The 19,641-nt window shown below is 40.4% G+C and overlaps 2 protein-coding genes across 6 annotated transcripts in view; one reads left to right on the top strand and one right to left on the bottom strand.

Moving 5' to 3' along the window:
* The window catches only part of GALK2 (galactokinase 2), a 127,129-nt gene extending 120,792 nt beyond the window's left edge, over positions 1–6,337 (top strand). For all 5 annotated transcript variants that reach the window (XM_019730673.2, XM_074327766.1, XM_019730674.2 and 2 more), the window contains one exon: positions 94–6,337. In XM_019730673.2, coding sequence (XP_019586232.2) covers positions 94–301 — 208 coding nt within the window. In that variant the 3' untranslated portion in view covers positions 302–6,337. The remainder of the gene's footprint in view (positions 1–93) is intronic.
* FAM227B (family with sequence similarity 227 member B) overlaps positions 707–19,641 on the bottom strand; it is a 178,583-nt gene continuing 159,648 nt past the window's right edge. The window contains exons 13-15 of the mRNA XM_019730676.2: positions 7,553–7,628; positions 3,549–3,618; positions 707–802 (exon numbers count right to left, since the gene is read on the bottom strand). Coding sequence (XP_019586235.2) covers positions 707–802; positions 3,549–3,618; positions 7,553–7,628 — 242 coding nt within the window. The remainder of the gene's footprint in view (positions 803–3,548; positions 3,619–7,552; positions 7,629–19,641) is intronic.

Raw genomic sequence — 19,641 nt, 5'->3', positions numbered from 1 at the left:
AACTTGGGTATAGAGTGTACGTTCTATAAGCACCAGGCAAATTACTCTCGTTTTCATTTACAGGTTCTAATGTTCTTTTCCTCATTGTTTTAGGAAGTTTGGGGCTCAGGGGTCACGACTTACTGGAGCAGGATGGGGAGGCTGCACAGTATCAATAGTACCTGCCGACAAGCTGCCCAGTTTCCTAGCAAATGTGCGTGAAGCTTATTACCAGAAGAACAACCGAAGCCTAGCACCCGAGAAGCAGAGTTTGTTTGCTACCAAACCTGGAGGCGGGGCTTTGGTTTTCCTTGAGGCCTAAACAATGTAAAAAATCTCAGAGAAACTATTTAGGGCATTTAGGAACTGGCAGGACTTCTTATGCCACAGTAAATTAATCCTTTTTCTGTTTTGTATTATGATGAATGGTTGCTATTATCAAGATGTATTTCCAAAGAGATGGTTGAAAGCTCTCGATGCTTGATAATGATTATTTTTCCATCTTAAAATATGTTTTCTACCAATAAGAGCCAAAATTATTGTTGGGCAGATCTCTTAAGAATGATGTGCTGGGATTTATTGATTTCAAGATTTTTAAAGATGAATGGTAAAAGACAATCAATACTGTCCTCATGGATTGGACTTGAATTAAACATACTGTTACAGTTAAACTGATACAATGGAATGGTATGCAATATTCTTACATACAGCTTATGTCTGGTTTCTCTTAGTGTTCTTCTTCCCCCAAGTTGTAGTCTTCTGTTGCTGTTGATGATGATGACAGTGATGCCACAAGTTCTCTCTCAACGTGAGCTTCACAATACTATTAAAATAATACATTATTAAGTATTCACAGATCGTATACTTGAATGTTGAGATTCCCCCAATTATCAAGATGAGAAGAATTACTTACTTTTTTTCAAAAGATGGATTTAGGAATAAAATCCCAACCATTTAATTTTTTAACCATGTGATATCACATAAACAGTCACTTTCCATTCTTTTGGCCCTGAGCTCTATCATTTAATAGAGAAACTTAGTTAAAAGACACTTTAAGTGTTTATCTCTGTTCACAGTGAAACAGAGAATTATCTGGATGATAATTCAGGTAATTAAATTTGTTCATAGAGTTGACTTTCTTCCCACTCTATCCTACATTTTCATAAATGCCTCTCTAATCCAAGATGCATGCTTACTGTTCTGGGACATACCACCTTGCATCCCTTTATTGTGTGTTTAGCAAGATCTGTTTGTATATGTGGACCAGTATAGGGCAGGTGTGCAGGTATATGGGTGAAAGTAGAAAAAGGCTGAGTTTGTTCTGGGATGGGTAGGGGTGTTGGTGGGTGCCTGTATTTGTTTCTCAAAAATGGGCAGAAATATTGGCCATGTGGTGATGGTAAATACATGGCTTTCTCTCATGGATAGACGACAGAAGGGCCTTCCTGAATTACATGAAGATTTAGACCAAAAAGCATTTTTGTGATGTAATCAGATAGTTGAGACAGTGGCAGTCTTATGGCATAAATTATCCAAAAATTATCACCACTTTCTATTATTCTATGATTTTTTTGCTCATGAATGTACAACTCAAAGATTGGGCATCATCATCTTGAATCTCAGTTTCATAGAGGCGGTAATATTGCTCAAAGGACAGCCGTCATACATAAAGTACTAGGAAATCCATTATTCTATTCTAAAACAAACTTCTGGTGCATTTTTATTCTTAGCAGAAAGGTAAATGCTTGTGACGGCTTAGGTAAAATTTTTTGAAAGAATTTTGAGTTTTTAAAAATCAATCATACAGAATCTGAATTGATTTTAAATTATAATCTTTTACTTTTTAATACCTTTCCCATTTCCCACAAAAGAGCTATGGTTGGTATATGATTCTTTAAATACACCTGCATTACAGTAAAAAAAAAAGGCATTTGCCATCGCTTTGCTATTGAAATGTTTACCATGAGATTCCTTCCTTGCAACGGGTAAGTATGATAAAAATTTCAGTCATTCTAAACCAGGGATTTACTCGGTATTTGTCTTAGTACCTGGCTTGACAAAAAGAACTAGTTTTCAATCAAACCATCACCAAGTGTTATTTTAAAAATTATGAGAGATATCAAATTTGTTTGGAGAGGATGGGGCGAGGACCACTGGAAAAAAGCTTCATACATAAGATGGAACTTGAGCAGGGCCCTGAGGGATGAATAGAATTTGGAAGCTGGGCAGTCGGCAATGCAGATGAGCAAGATATATGACAAGAGGGTACACTTGGTGTGTTCAGAAGGCTCAGTGGGAGTGAAGGGTTTGCCTTGGGATATAGTGGAGAATAACAGGTTGGCAATACTGGCTAGAGCCAGCTTTTGAAGAGCTCCAAGTCCACCATGTAGACCAAGGGTTGCAAACCAGTAGCCCATAGGCCACATCTGGTCTACAGATATATTTAGTTTGGCCCCCCAAGTATTCAAAAGCTTGGGGTCCTCATTAGGAATTTTATGGAAGAATCCGGATTACTGATGGTGGAGGACCTGATAACACTTTGGCCTCCATTCCTGCAGGCTGGGGAAGTGGTTGCCTGGTTTAGATGAGGCAGGACTCTCCGGTGTGCTGCAGTTTTCACAACTCAGTGTAGTTTCCCTGATACTCAGGCCATTTATCATTTACTAGCTGAGGTCAACCTGCACAGTTGTTTTCTTACACTAAATAGAATATTTCTCTGAAGTGAAGAGAGACCAAGAAAAATGGGAGAAAGAATTGTATGTGTGTGTGTAGGGAAGTAGAATAGTCAGTATTATTTGTTTAACATTAAGCACCCTGGTATTTTACTCCTTTCTATCTCACCTTTTTGGCTCATATAGGGATTCAATTCGATTATTTTACCCCTGTTTTTGACATTGCACCAGTAGCCAGTGAGGACTGCTCTGGATTTTTGAGTAGAAGCCTGACATGCCGAAAATAAAAGACTCTCTCCTATTCCTCAGATGGTCCAGCCTTCAGATTTAATGTACACTAATCTTTACACATTCTTGCCTGTTGGAAGGAAAGAAAGCCCTTCAGATTTAAAGGACTGCCCATAAGCAGAAAAGGAAGGGACAAAGAAAACTGGAAAGATGGAACTGTCTCCTTCCTCTCCTTTCTTTGTCACTCTTAGCCCTGTGTAGACCTTTGTCATTTCTGTCTCATGTTTCCGTTAATTGAAGGCAGGGACCATTGATTTAACACAGTAGTTGGAATCCAATATATTTTTGTTGAATTATTAATGAAAATAAAATACGACTTCCAACACCCATGATTTTTTGTTACTTTGAAATTCTGACTGCTTTTGCAGGTTTTCAGTTGCACAAACTGGTCAGAAGCAAGGGATAGGGATAGTGGGCATGAGGTTGTCACAAATACGTAAAGCAGAGATTATCCTAAATGGGCATACGGATGATTAAATAACAAGAATGCCTTCTATTCTGCCACTGTAACTTGGATGTGAAACCATATATTGTTCATTAAATACTTTCCAGTCTATATAAGAGAAGCTAGAGAGAGAATTCTCAATTATTTTCAAAAAAGAAACATACCAGGTTATGTAGGAACTTCTGAAAGTCATCCTCAGCTTCATACGGTTTCAAGGTAGCCTTTGCTTGGAGTCTATCATGGAGTAAAGAATATCGCTAATGAACCATTTTTATACTGACACCAACTAAGAGCCAACATTTACAAAGAGTTTAATACGCTGGGCACTAGTAAGTACTTTACAACTATTAATTCAATTACACTTACAAGAATCGTATGAAGTAGGCACTACTATTATAAAGGCGGAAACAGGCTCAGATAAGTTGAGTAACCTGCCCACTGTCACACAGCTAACAATGAACAGGATTTAAACCTAAGCAGTGTGACTCGAGCCCTCAGTTCCACCCACCGTGTTACACTGCATCCCCTCAGTGAAGTGTCCCCTTCAGAGAGACGGTTCACACAGTATTTCCTTCACTGATTCCACTCACCAGGCTCCCACACAGACTTTTAAGATGTGTCAATGGGGAGAGAAGAGTAAAACGGACTGGCAAGGGAAAGATCTGGGGGAGAAAGAGAGATGGAAAAGGCTAACGGGTGAGGACACTGACTAGACTGTAAGCTCATGGAAGGTGGGAATCCAAGTATGTGTCTTGATTTCTGTCACCAAGTATGCACTCAGAAATATTTATGAAGGAAATGAATCGTTGAATTCAGGAAACAACAGGAAACTTCCAGAGATCTATGGACCAGGGAAGAGGCAGGGGTAACTTAGGCAAGGAAGGACAGGAACTTGGGACAAAGGAGAAACAGTATTAGCATGAGAAACATAGGTGAGAGAAAGAAATGAAAAAGGGCATAAAGCTATTAACTTCACTGACAACTCTCAAGTGAAACACTTAAAGGTTATTTTTCTTCCATGAAATTTGTAGGAAGTAAAAATATCTGAGAATTCCAGACGTACTTTGCTGAAGCATAACATTTGGGTTAGCCAACCCCCTGCAAGGCCTTCTCTAGGTTTCCTTACATTTAGTCTAGCGTACCCCTGAGGGCACAGGAGGGCTGCGTCTTATGGGTCTGTTGCTTTAGTGCTCTGTGACTGACAAATTCATTCTCTGTCTCTGCCAATTTTATCTCCTCCACCTGGATTCTCTCCTCACTTCTTGTGACCTTGTGCGTCGGTCCTTCCCTGCTTTTCTCAAATCTGTTATTACAGTCTGGGTCTCTTCCTCGTAGTCCTATTTCCACACACCCCGAAATATCCTTTGTATCCCGTTAGTAACACCCTCTTGGAGTCCTCTTGTCTTTGCATGTCATCCTGGGACTGGTTAAAAACCAACCCATCTTCTAACTCACTCTTTTAATTTAGAGGCCCCCTCTTTCTTTTTAAAAACTAGCATCTTTATTGAGATATGTCACATACCATAAAATTCACCCTGGTAAAGTGTACAATTCAGTGGGTTTTAGTACAGTTGACTTTGAACAACACAGGTTTGAACTGTGCAGGTCCGCTCATATGTGGACTTTTTTCAGTAAATACCTGTACTGTTTTTGATCTGCAGCTGGACGTTCATGGATGCGGAGGGCTGACTGTATCTGTGCAGTTTTATACAGGGAACTTGAGCATCCTCGGATTTGGGTATCCACAGGGATCCTAGAACCAATCTCCTGAGGATACTGAGGGACAACTTAAGCTTTGGGGAGTCAAAAGTTGTATGTCGGTTTTTGACTGTGTCAAGGTCCTTACCCCTAACTCCTACGTCGTTCGAGGGCCAATTGTATTTTCACAGTTCTGCAGCCATCACCACGACCTAATCCCCCATCTTTCTGCTTGCCTTTCCTCTCCGTGAGTATCTCATTTTCAAAGATTACAGACGGAAACTTACATGCTGTGCCTACAATTTCACAGGCACGTGGCATTTATATATCCAAATGAGTACTTTTCCCTTCACTTTCTCCAACGTGTCACTGCATAAAACGTATTTGAGTGCTGCTCACCAGTCGATCTCAAAACCATTCTACATTCTTCTGCGTATGCTCAGTGGTGTGAAATCCTGTCCTATGTAGATTTGATTTTTGGGAACTTGTAAAAGTCACCTGGAGTCAGATCTTGTAATTTAGGTGTTACAAAGGGAAAACCTGGGTGATATGATTTTGGGTGAAAAGTGAGGTAAGATTCTAAAGTAATGGGTTGGATTTCCTCACATTACTGGGAGACTAGTCTTATAAGATCCAGAATAGTAATGACAAGCATGGCAGCATGGCTGACAGAGCTGTGGCTCCTCCAGGGGCTCGTCTGAAGGGCTGTACTCATCTGATACATATTCTTACGTGTGTGGGTATGTTGGAAGAAGTGGTTTAGCTTCAATACTCTATAGTTTTCCTTTTTAAACTCTAATTTCTAAAATAAATAAATCAGCCCAACTTTCCTTGCTTCAGTGGGGGACAATGTTGATATGTATATGGGAACCAGCGGGGGTTGAAGGGGGACAAAGAACCAACCCACGGACACCAGCTAAATAGGCTGTTTTTCTAGTTTACATCTTCCGTTAGGGCAGGGCATGGTTTTGGGTTCATTTTTTTAAAAGCTTTGAGCTTAAATCCTGTGTCTGGTGGAGTAAAAGGAGATGATGATAATGTTTAGCAAGTAATTAAATTAGCGGAGTAGGTGATTATGTGGGTAAAGAAAGTTAAAGTGTTATTCCAGATGAACTGTTGAGTAGAAAACCTCTCTGCAGATATTTGAGTTGATGTATTTTTACATAATAAAACCATTGTGGTTTTATGTAACACATTTGTTCAATTAAAATGTTTGTAAGCACTACAAAGTTGAATAAAAAACAAACCTATCAAGTTCCTTGTCAATTCTTTCCTGCCGCTGTCTCAGGAGTTTTATTTCTTCATGAATTTTGTGCTTTTCTCTATAAAATCAAAGCTTGGAGTTAAAAATTAAAAGAAAGCAAGCATTTCTAATTGGGAGACAATAAATCTACAATTAGCTGACTTCCCCCTGTCAGGGAAAGTCCTTCACAAACCAGTTCTCAGGCGTGCCCTTCCCTTGGTACGAGGAATTCCCCAGCGCAGCCATCCTCCTTGTAAACATGCCAAAGGCATTACCAGGGCACCTGAGTATGGCCTGGACTCCACCTTGCTGCTTCCACAGTGGCCATCCCTGTTCTTCCTATTGAGCATGGGAAATCTCAGGGCTGTGTGTGTGTGTGTGTGTGTGTGTGTGTGTGTGTGCGCGCGCGCGCACGTGTGCATGCGTGAGGGGGATGGGGACCATGGGACTGAGGCTCAGACTTTGGTTCTGCCTGCTGGATAGATAGGACCTAGCCGGCTGCTCTTCTGTTTACCTCTCTTTGATGTTTCCTGAACAGCATCAGACACCCAAAGGGGAGGATGCTCCTCCTTTCTCCCATTTAAGGCAATACAACCTCAAGGCAATGACTTTGATATCATAGGCAGAAGAGTTGGACCCTGCCAATTTGTTTTTATAAAAATTGATGGACAGCCTCTGATTAAGCTATTTGTAGCTTCCTGGCACTTAAGAATACCATGACTGGCCATGAGGAAACATTTAAATTATGTACAAGAAACTGACAATGTTTCCCCAAGGGAACATTACAGAAAAGACCTCTGCTTTGCTTTCCTCAACACCACCCCAGCTGCTATCCCAGTTTCAGGGATACAGTAGAACTCCTTCTACTGAAAACGACCTTTCTTCTCTTCTTCCAGGGCTCATCTTTGTAAATGGACAATAAATAATCCAATCTCTAGTCCTCAGAACTCTCTTCTGGCCTCTCGATGTTGGGTTGCATCCCCTGGCCTCTCCATGTTGGGGTGCATCCCCCAATCTCACCACAGCAAAGCTTCCTTCCTTCAAACCCTGACTCTTGCCATGTCCCCATGGTTACCACATACAGCCTTAACACTCTTCAAGTTCTAAGTTGCTCAGAGGCAAGTCTCCTCATCAGTAAAATAAGGAGAAACAGTGATTTCTAAGATCATTTCCAGCTTTAAAAGAGACTATGATTTTGTATTTAACAATAGTATGTCATCAACTTACATTCTAAAGTCCTTTTCATTCCTTGCAAATTGTCTTTTTGCCTCCTTTATAATATCACGGTAAGTTGGAGCAGGTGGTGTGATAGGCTTATGGTTAAGGAAAGATTTCCAATTAGGAACATTTGAGAGAGGTAAACAGTATCCTTGACAGGAGGACGGGGGGGCGGGGGGGGGGCGGTTCTGGCCTGGGTTTCCCAGTGTTGAAGGGTCTCAAGTATAAACATGACTATTATGTCTGGTGTTATACTGAGAGAACTGAAAGAAGACAGTACTCATCAGACCACTTTAAACTTGCATCCCATCATCTGGACCACATCATCCATAGCACACTAGGACCTAATAGTTTCATAACTCCTGTAATTACCATTAAAATTCTTTTGGTGTGCTTTAAAAGTAGCAATTTGTTAAATGCAAATATTAATAATATACCACAATTTTTGTAATCTTGTTCAGATATTTCTACATATACTGAGAACCTCAGAGTCCTGACCTCTGAGAGGCTCTGGAGGTGACAGGCAGCATGTGTTGGCCGCCTCTGTTAGCTTGGGCTCTGCTTACTGCAGAAAGAAAGATGGTAAGCAGATGGTGTAAGTGTGCCGCTAATGAAGCTGGGGCTTTTGTCCTGTCTGTTTCTGGTACAGCCTGTGGTTGTGCCCTAACCCTGGTCTTAACCCATGTCTGTGTCTGGAAAAGCAGACACTTCCCTTCTGAAGCAGCAATTGACAAATGACTGAAGGAGGCATTGGTTAAGACCTTAGTCTCACTGATAAACTTGTAGCTCAAACCCTCTGCAGTTACCAAGACACGGGATGAGATGGACTTCCTGGGGCCCCACTCCCCATTGTGAACCACACTTCAGGTTTACTTCTGTCTTTCTCTGAATGCAATTTGTTCATTTCAAAAATATCTATGTTCTATTTCAAGGCTGTTCCTGGTGCTCATTTTAATTTTATTTTTCTGGTATAAAAATGTTAGGAGAAAAAAAATCACCATCAACAACAACAACAACAACAAATGTTAGGAGAAACCCGGTGGGTTTTTTCACGAATTCGGATCACACTGTACAAATTTCCTTGTCTTCAGGGAGGTTTTAAATGACGTTACTGGAATAAGTGCCCATATGAACTACAGTTTTTCCTCTTGATACTAATCAAGTCCAAATAGTAAAATTTCAAAATAAAACTTCCTTAGTCTGGATCCACGTGACTTTCAAAGTTTAGCTTTCAGATTGCATTTTGCATAGGTAATATATTTGACTGTTCAATGAATAACACATTAAACACTGCTTCATTTTAAATAATGAAAGCAGAGAAAAACAATGTTGCAAAAGTCTACTCATTTTTCAGTAAGACTTAAAAAATATTGTACAAAGAATATTTTAGCATTAATTTAATCAAAAGGAAAAAACTCTCCCATAATCCCACTTTCCAAAAAATAAAACTGTTTTCAATTTTTTATGTGTCTTTCCATCTGTCATATGCAAATAAATATTTTACCTTATTGTTATAATGGTGTGGTTGCTTTCATTAATCAACATAGTTTCATAATTTCCCCATGCATCTAGGTTTTGTAGTAATTATTTTCATGTTTTCAAAAAATGTCATTGGGTATATGTAACAGATGGGTTCTATTGCCATGACTATCATTAACATGATGCAAACTGCTGGATTTTCTTACAGGAAACCACCAATTTCACCTCTCATCTCCAATTGTGTGTTCCAATAGGACATTTCCCCCACCAAGAGTCTAGCAAGGGAGGCCCGGGTCTCTCCTAACTTAGGTCCCTCGGAATTTGGGGAACAGGTAGGTCTTGGTCAGCTTGGGACTAGTATGATGTCCATGGTTGAAAAGAGGCAGTGGTCCTGTTCATTCCACAAGCGAGAAGCCTGCAGTCTCAGTCATGCCTGCTTTCCATCTTTAGTTTTGTTCCCCACCTGTCACAGACCGTGATGAAGTCCCAGCAGCATCAGAAGAGAAGGCTCAACAATCTTCCTGAAACAAGTGATACCGGAAGATGTCAGACTACTTTTAATGCCTGCCTTACTCCCCCTGCTGCATAAAGTGGCTGAAAGTCTAAGACCTTCTGTGTGTGAAAATCACAAAAAATTGAATGTCATTCTTGTAGAATGATTAGCACAACCAATGGTACACTTTTCTTAAAGTGTAGATGGTCTTGAGCTGCTGAGATTTCATTTGCATGCAGCTTTTTCCTGTTAATATTTAATTTCTCCCGCAAATGTCTGTTAGAATTTCAAAGACTTTTAACCCTTCTACAAAGTTATAGCGTGCTCTTGAGTCTGGTTTCCATGATGAAGTATTTGTGAGCAGGATGATATTTGTCACTCTGAAAGAATTAGATTTTCTTTGCATTGCACATTCATTATATATGATTGGTATTGAGACAAAGAACTATATTTTATTATAAATTATTAATTTTGAACATATGTCATTATTGAAATGAACTGGGTATACATTTTTATTTTCAACAGCACAGAGGCTTTTACTTTTTTACACATATCCTGCCATGAATTCACAGAAAACGGGTTCCGGCAGCTCAGGCTCCTTTCCACTGGTTCTCACAAAAGTGCGTCTCTGGGTGGAGGAGGCTGGAGCTTCAGCTGAACCCAGGCATCTTTCTCTTTGGCTTCCTTCACTTTTTTTTTTTTTTTTCAATTTGCTTTTTTTTAAATTATTTTTTTCAGTTATAGATGATATTCAATATTATTTTATATTAGTTTCAGGTGTACAGCATAGTGGTTAGACATTTGTATAGTTTATGCAGTGATCCCCTGGATTAGTCTAGTACGGCGCCTGGAATATACAAAGTTGTAACATTATTGACTATATTTTCTACTCTGTACTTTACATTCTATGACTATTTTGTAACTACCAATTTGTACTTCTTAATCCTTTCACCTTTTCACCCTGCCCTCCAACCCCCTCCCATCTACCATCCCAACAAATCTAGTATCCATCTGACACCATACATAGTTATTACAATATTATGGACTATATTCCTTATGCTACACCCTTTGTAACAACCAATTTGTATTAGGGTGGTGCAAAAGTAATTGAAGTTCAAAAGGTTAAAAATTATTGCAAAAACTGCAATTACTTTTGCACCAACCTTCCCCTTTTTCACCCAAACCCTCAAAACCCCGCCCATCTGGCAACCATCAAAATGTTCTCTGTACCTATGAGTTTGTTTCTGATTTGTTTGTTTATTTTGTTGTTTAGATTCCACATATAAGCGATATCACATTGCATCTGTCTTCCACTGTCTGACATACTCCACTCAGCACAATGCCCTCCAGATCCATCCATGCTGCCACAGATGGTGAGAACCCATTCTCTTCCTTGGCTGAGCAATATTCTATTGTATATGATTGTATGTATCACCTCCTCTTTATCCACTCTTCCATCAATGGACACCCAGGCTGCCTCCACATCTTGGCCATTGTAAACAATGATGAATGAATATGGATGCATGCGTCCCCTTGAAGCAGCATTTGGGTTTCATCAGCTAAATACCCAAAAGTGGGATTACTGGGTCCTTCTTTGTCTTTTGTTATAGCCTTTGTTTTAAAGTCTACTCATATTTTGTCTGATATAAGTTTGGCTACCCAACTTTTTGCTTGTTTGTTTCCATTTTCGTGAAGTATCTTTTTGTATCTCTTTACTTTCTATTTGTGTTTGTGTTTTTCAATCTGAAGTGATTCTCTTGTAGGGAGTGTATGTAAGGGTTTTGTTTTCTTATCCACTCAGCCCTCACATATCTTTTGATAGGAGCATTTAATCCACTTACATTGAAAGTAATTGTTGACAGATATATAGCTATTGCCATTTTATTATTCCTAATTTTGATCTCCTCCCCTCCCCATCTTAAAGAAGTCTCTCTAACATTCTTTGTAATACTGGTTTGGTGGTGATGAGCTCCTTTAGCTTTTTACTGTCTGGGAAGCTCTTTATCTGTTCTTCGCTTTTAAATGATAGCCTTGTAGAGTAGAATAATCTTGCTTTTTTTTCATCACATTGAATATTTTGTGCCAATCCCTTCTGTCCTGCAAAGTTTCTGTTGAGAAATCAGCTGACAATCTCAAGGGGGCTCCTTTATAAATTACTAGTTGCCTTTCTCTTGCTGCTTCTAGGATTCTCTCTTTGTCTTTAATCTTTGCCATTTTAATTATAATGTGTCTTTGGGTGGACCTGTTTGGATTCATCTTGTTTGGGACTTGCTGTGCTTCCTGGACTTCTCCATCTATTTCCTTCACCAGGTTAGGAAAGTTTTCAGTCATTATCTCTTCAAATAGGATCATAATCCCTTGCTTTCTCTCTTCTCCTTCTGGAACCCCTGTGATACAAACGTCGTTATGCTTGATATTGTTCCAGAGGTCTCTTAAACTATTCTCATTTTTTTGGATTCCTTTTTCTTTTGTTGTTCTGATTGGGTGTTTTCTGCTACTTTGTCTTTCAAATCGCTGGTTTGATCCTCTGCTTCATCTAGTCTGCTGGTGATTCCATCTAGTGAATTCTTCATTTCAGTTATTGCATTCTTCACTTCTGACTGGCTCTTTTTTATGGTTTCTATGTCTTTTTTTATGCTTGTTATCTCTCTGTTGAAGTTCTTACTCTCTGTTGAGTCCCTTGAACATCCTTATAACCATTGTTTTGAATTCTGTCTCTGTTAGGTTGCTTGCTTCCATTTTGTTTAGTTCTATTTTTTTTTTTTAAATGAGTTTTCTCCTGTTTTATCATTTGGGACGTATTTCTTTGTTTCCTCATTTTGGCTTCCTCTCTGTATTTGTTTCAATATATAAGGTAGATCTGCTTTGTCTCACAGTCTTGACTGGGTGGCCTTATGTAATAGGTGCCCTGTGGGGCCCTGGAACAGTCTCCGTGGTCACCTGTGCTGGGTGTGCCAGGAGTGTTCCTCTGTGGGTTATGTGTGCCCTTCTGTTGTAATTGAGCCTTGATTGCTATTGGCACATCAGTGGGTGGGATTGACCCTCAGGCTGATAGGCTGTGTGATTTGGCCACATCCACAGCTTATGGGCTGCTGTGTGGGGAACTTACCCCAGTGAGTGGGATTTGCCCCAGCGGGCTCTGGTGGCTGTTGAGACTGCCCTTTGTGTGTGCCACTTGTGGGGCTAATTACGTCATGCTCTGCTGTGGTCTGAAGTGAACCTCCAGGTTTGTTGGTTCTGAAGCCTCTTGGGAGGGGCTCCAGTGCAGGCCCAGTCACCTACTGCCTGTGGCCATCTGGTAGGATTTACAAAGCAATGCACAGTTTTTTGCTGCCTGTGCTAAACCTGGAGGCATGAGGGAGAGGCCACGCTGTGAACAAAGGATGGCTGCCACCTGTACTAGGCCTGGGGTAACTCCACAAAAAGCTTGGACACCCTAAGGCCTGCTGCCACCTCCCTGATCCCTTAAAGTTCAGCTGCTGATAAAGCCTTATGTGGTATGTGAGTTGGGTGAGGCAGGGTGTCGTGTGGGGCGTCCAGCGGGGTCTCTGGTCCCGCTCCCCACATAAGAACGCAGGATATGGTGAGGCCAAAAAGGAACACCCATGGAGCCATGGATAGGGGAGTCATACTACTATATTCTCGCTGGCGGCACTATAGTCTCACTGGAGGCTGGATCCACACTGTCTGCTGTCCACTTCTCCGCAATCTGCAACCCGCACTCCGCCATCCTAACTGCAATCTGCGCTTGCCAGCCCAGCCACCACCATCTTGCTAGCCCCCATTTTTTCTGCTAGCGTAGCCACAGCAGTTATATTAGTGGCCAATGGCTCACTGGTTACAGCTGACGGCCAAGTAGCCACAGCTGATGGCCATCCAATCATAGTTGATGGCCATTTACTACCTGAGCCAGCACCTTTCTATGTGAGGCCAAGAGCCTGGAAACTGCTTTCTGGGGCTCTGTCCCCACACAGGGTCTTGGGGACTCACTGGAGTAGGAAGAGTTATGTTCACCAGGTTAATGTAAATTCTGGTTTGGTGTCAGTGCTGAGCTTTGAGCTACTCAGGAAGAGTCTCAGAGCACACCCAGGCCAGTTGTCACCCATCTGGGGCCTGTGCACTTTAATGGTTTTCTAAGAAAGAGTACAATGCGGGCAGGGCTGGCTGCTGGTGGAGAAAGTGCCTCAGGTGTTGGGGGAGTTCAGTGGGGTAGGGTTGCAGTGAGTCAGCAGAATGGAGCAGCAGAGCTCACCAGACCAATCAGATTCAGATTTGGCTGTAAGCGTAGGGGGCGGGCTCAACACAAAGATGGCAGCTACTGGCTACCTGCCGGCTGCATGGGAGCAGCGCTCCACACAGGGAAAATATCCTCTACCCCTGCACTTGGAACCACACACCTCAGTCTCCTCCCTGTATGCCTCTGATGCTCACCGAGTCACCATCCCTCCGCTGGAGCCCAAGGTGAGTGGTTGCGAGCGAGCAGTCTGTGTGCGGGCTGTTTAAGAGGAATGTCTGGGTTTCCCACAGCCTTCCATCCCACCTGGACGGTTGGAATCCCCACTGTTTTTCAAAGCTAGATTTTGTGGTGGCTCCTCTTCCTGGCACCAGCACTCTGGGCTGGGGAGGCTGGAGTGGGGCTGAGGTCCTTTGCTCCTCTGAGGGAAACCTCAGTGGCCGAGGTATCCCTCCCTATTTTCAATCGTCACACGGAAGTTTGCTTCCAACCCTGTTTGCCTCTCTGCCCCTCGTACCATATTGATGTAGCTTCTTTATATTGTTAGTTACAAAATTTCTGTTCAGCCAGACTTCAGATGGTTCTCCAGGTTAACTGTTTTATAATTTAGTTGTAATTTTAATGTGTTCATGAAAAGAAGCAGGCACAGTGGTTATCTACTTCGCCATCTTGGATCTCCCAGCTTCCTTATTTTTTTAATCATTTTTCCTTCACACATTTCAGGAAGCTATACTGGCCCTTAGAGTGCTTAATATGCTCCAAGTGTACACTAATTCTCTTGGCAAGAATCCTGCTCTCGTTTGTTTACAACAATGCCAGCTGCATGCTGGGTGATACTGTAGAGTCTTTCACTTTTGCCATGGTAACATTTGTGGGACATTCCCTTGATGTCTACAATAGAGTTGCATCTATGGTAGATTTGCATGTATGTGGCAAAAGTAACAACGCCATGTTTTCTAAAAGGTCTAGAGAACATATAGTGGCTGCCTCTCCTCTTTCCCTTTTTGTTGGTCATTTTGGCCAATTAGTGGAAGATGTTGGTTCCAGCTGAAATGGAGGGCATATATTCTTTATAAAGGCTTTCTCATTGGCCATAAAACTTGGTCATAGTTGTACATTTGTGTTGTGTAATGAGGTTCTGAGCTGTATGATGTTGGTGTTGACTAAGACCTCAGCATTTTCTTGCAATATTTAATGGTGATAGTTTCCAGTAGACTTCTGTTAATTAATGTTTGTTAATGACTATCCTAATTTTTATTCTCTTCAGATACTTAAAGTCATCAATTTCCCCCAACTGTAGAGTACTCAGAGCTTATAAATTATGATGAATGGCTATATTCTGTTTCTTGGTGATGACTGTGACAACATGTTTTCCAATTCCACTGTTTGAATTGACCTTACGCTTATTTTCTGATGCACTGCTACATGGAGATCACATGGCAAGCTATTCAATGGGTAATGAGCCATTTTGGTACAAATAAAATGGTCCTATTCTGACACTTCCCAACAGTGAAGTTGGGATGTGACAGTTGTGGTTGGGATGTGACAAATCAAGACCTGGAGACATCCCAGAGGCCTCAAATCAGACTCTAGGGTCTTGAATCTCCCTTTAGAATCACAGAGTACTACAGAAACAAGAAACCTTAGAAATCATAGGGTCCAACTTGATTATGCTATAGATGAAGAAACTGAGGCTTGTAGGAGGATAGTACCATGTCTTTGAGAGCTTGGGTGTATGTGAGAGTTGGAAAGAGAATGGCCCAGGGGAAAATTTTGCTCCTATCTGCCTAAAGCATTTCCTAGAATGAGGCCAGAGGAGGCTTTGCTATCTGCTTCACATCCCTTAGAGATAGTCTGTGGAGTATCCTCAGAGTTGCTTGCAAGATTACCAGGTTTAAGGACAAAGTACCCATTCTACACATAATGCTATTGGTAAGAAGTAAAAGAAATCTAGGCAGCAAGCAGTGGCTAGAATCTCCTCCTTTATGCACCATAATTCATTTAATTCTTAATCCGAAAAACTAAATTCTTGAAATAACTTATTAGCATGCAGCCCAAACAAACCTTAGGGAAGTCATATTCTGTATGTTGTTTACCTTTGTTTATATTTTAAATTGTTTGATATTAGATTTGCAAAAGTGTCAAACATCCACAACATAGCCATGTATCAAGAAATTAAGAAAAAAATTATTACTATGTGCCTTATTCTATGAGAGATAGGACCACTGTTGGAATCTCACCCAGATTCTATATGGCCTGGTATTATGTGTAAAATAAGGTTGCTGTTTTAGTAAGTTCCATTATTTAACACATCAGTAGCAGTTTTGTAGCATAGTCTAGAAAATTTAGGAAACAGGGCTACTAAAACTATTAGCAAAGATTTAACTAAAAGCATTCAGCAAACTTGCCAGGACTTTTATTAGGCATTGAGAAATGAAGATGAGTCAGACATGGTGTTTGGCTTTAAGGAGTTAGTAGAAATGAGAAGAGGCTGCAGGAAGTTTTTGAAGTAGGAGACAAAACTATTAAAAATAAATAGGCATAAAGACTATAAAAGTCTAGCAATCTGTTCTTCTTTAGTGCATGACTTTCTCAAATTGGATAAGGGTACTCTCTGTCCCACTATGGCAACTTATGGAGGATTCTATCACCGATGACACTATTTCCTGTTTTTGATGTTGGATTGCGTGGCACCTTCGCACTAGTACCAGTGTGCTACGTAATAGGTACTCAGGAAGTGTTTACTGTTCTTCACCTACTGAATAAGCATTCTTATTGATATCTCAGTGCCATTGAGTCACAGATTTCATCTTGAGAAGCCTAGTCATCATCATAAAGTTAATTATTTTTTGCGATATTGTTTAAGAACTCAGAAAAGTATGATATATCTTTAAGGAAATTTTTCATCAAAATAGTTAACATAAAAAGTTTTGGTGCCGCAAATGGTTGGCTCTAGTTATTTGGAAAATTTAGTTATGGGCAACGCTTCACTCCCTGATAAGGATGGATAAACAAACTGCTGATTTATAGAGATTCCACCATTTTTATAACTTAATTCCTTTAACAGAAACAGCTCCAAGGGTTGTTTGGAAGGACTTTAGCCATCCCCATAGTTCCATCAACCCCTCCTGCCCCCACAAAGCTATTCTAAATAAACGTACAAACTTTGGGTTTGCTTTGCAAACACAGGTTCCGGCCAAGTTCCTTAGTCTCCTGCTTGTAACTGGACTGAATGTCTAAGTCTTTCCTTTAAAGAAAGAGATTCTGGAGACCCTACTTCGCTGATATTGACCAAATTGTAATACTGGTGACAAAACAGAACAAATACATGTGAGGCGACCTCCAAAAGCAGCCAATTTGGTTTTTCCTTAAATACACAGGACTTCAGCTCTAAGCTAGGCAGGATTTCCACTTTCTGATATCCTGGAGCATCTCACAGAATCACTTGGAGTCATAGCTGGCCGTGATTTTTATGGCTGAATGCATAGTCACAGTGTAGGTTTTACTTTTTCCTTTCCCTGCTCACCTCCTAGGAGAAGAAATGGGTTGGGTGAATACAAAATTATAATCCAATCAATTTTTTATATTTATTTATGGTATTTATTTTTAGTCCTAAATTTTAAGCATTCAAAAAGCTATATGACTTTTCCATCTGATTTTTTTATGGATCAGTAACATGTGGAGCAAGAATATCCATTTTTTTCCAACATGTAAAGATCATTTAAACTATTTGAAAATGAAGTTTTCCTCTCTTATTTGATACAAATTGGGCTTTACAACATTTACACTAAGTTAAAAAAAAAAGCAAAAAACACCTAAACTATTACTAACTTTGCAGGATGAAAATCCCTCCTGCTCCCCCTCTTATTTTTCCATTGAGCCATGTTTATAATCTAAAGTCAAAATTGTGGGTAAAAAATTGATACATCCCACTCCCTGGAACCTGATTACCTAAAGCAACTAAGGTCTTCTATTTATTTCATTAGTTAGTTTAATAACAAGTTTGCTAAATTGTGGTTTGTATTATGTGTATTTTATTAAAAGAAAAGAAAAACCCTAACTAGAAAAACCGAGTCTGTAAGAAAAAAAGGCCGGATCTTACAAGCAATTTTGTAATTGTCTCTGGCTCAAGGTGGCTACAAAATGCTTACAGTACACATGCACATACTTACTTGGTAAAACAAAACCCCTTTGTTCCTCAAGTTCTTTAAAATAAAAAGTTCTTTCTCTCCCCCACCACTTTTTTTTTTTTTTAACTTGGCCCTATTGTTAACCAGCAGAGTTCGTGAAAGAAAGAAATTTAGCAACTTACTCAGAAAAGTTCAGAATAGTTCCAATTAAAAGTCATCTAAAAATAAAAACAAAACCTCCTTTTCTCTTCTAAGAGCAAATTTAAATACTTCATGTATCCTTTATCCTGTTATGCCTTCATGTTTTTCTGCTTATCAAGTGCTCTATTTAGTCTTAAGTACATTTTTAAAAATTTAAAATCTGGTCTTTTAAGGAATCTTTGGAATCCAGCAGGAGATTTATCAGGTTATTTTAGGTAACTGACATAAATTTTGCTCTAAATAGTATATATTGCCATTCTATATAACATGTAAAATACGATCAAATGGATCAGTGTACTGAACTATGTATCTAGTCAAATCTACGTTCTTCTTACTTGAAGATATTGGGGTATAAGAATAGTGAGGAAAAGAAAACTGCCTTTTATAGGCTAGTTCCACAAAACTGAGCCTACAAAGTAAGAACCAATGATCCATCTCTTAAATTATGTTCAGAATCCCCCTGAGGGTGTTGTGACTTGCCTTTTTTATTTTTTGACCTTGATGGGTCTTTTTGCATCTTTTGTCTTCTATAATTCCTAAAGCTTAGGCAACTTCTCTCTTAATTTCTTCAGAGTGGGTATGTGTTTTCCTTTCCCAAAAGTGCTCTGTGGGATATGGGAGCCAAAGACAGTGAGCTGCCCTCTCATTGAAACCCCTGATGGTTATCAAAATTGACATTAACAGGTGCCTCTTTGGCTTCAGTGAATTTCTATGCTTCTGGCTTGTTTGACTGGAGTTTTCCCAGTGCTACTCCCTCCTCTCTCTGTTTCACCCTTCTGGTGAGATTTCCCCAAGTCTTGAAACTGAATTATGTAGCCAAATATAATTACATGGACTTGCAGCAGAGCAGACGTTCCTTTGGTGCTAGTTCCATGAAAAAAGCAACCTGGTTATCCCCTTTCCATTTTCTTCCAGACTAAGCCTCTATTCACGATACCCTTGTTCAGTTCTCTAAGCACTTCATTTATGTTTCAATTGTTGCTCTGATTGCTTCCAGAATAAGCACACACACAAAAAATTGTACCCATGTCTCTTTAGATTCCATCCGTTTCCAGGCAAAGGAAGTGTGTGCTTCCTTAGACCCTTCAGGGTATCCTCTTCCTTAAAGGCCACTGAGCTGTAGCTTACTTAGGTGGAGCTGAGGAGCTTGTGGACATGGTTGTTCAGTAGACAATAAGCTACCTGAAGTCAGGGACGATAGTCACGTCCTTAGCACACAGCCCTATACCAAACACAGAGGATTTTTGTAAATGTTTGTTAATGCAACACAAGAACAGTCTGGAGTCTGGCACCAGGTAATGAAGGAATATTTAGGTAATGTGGCAGAGTCGCAAGATCTGAAGTATGTGGAAACTAATAATTAGGGCAGGCAACGCGTGTAGAATCCAAAACGAGAACTGGGGCAGGAGGGGAAAGCCCAGGTTGACGGTAAAGATCAGGGGCAGTGAGCAGGTGCAAAGGAGAGACTGCTGATAGACACATCCCAGCCTAGTGCGTGAAACAGGTTTCCCCGCATGCATCACTTTCCCCCTAAAAGCATGTTTTCAAGGCCCTCATGTAT

The sequence above is a fragment of the Rhinolophus sinicus genome, linkage group LG03 (genome assembly GCF_036562045.2).
Source record: "Rhinolophus sinicus isolate RSC01 linkage group LG03, ASM3656204v1, whole genome shotgun sequence".
Lineage (NCBI taxonomy): Eukaryota > Metazoa > Chordata > Mammalia > Chiroptera > Rhinolophidae > Rhinolophus > Rhinolophus sinicus.
Note: the sequence above shows the minus strand (reverse complement) of the source record. Positions and strands in the feature narration are given on the sequence as shown.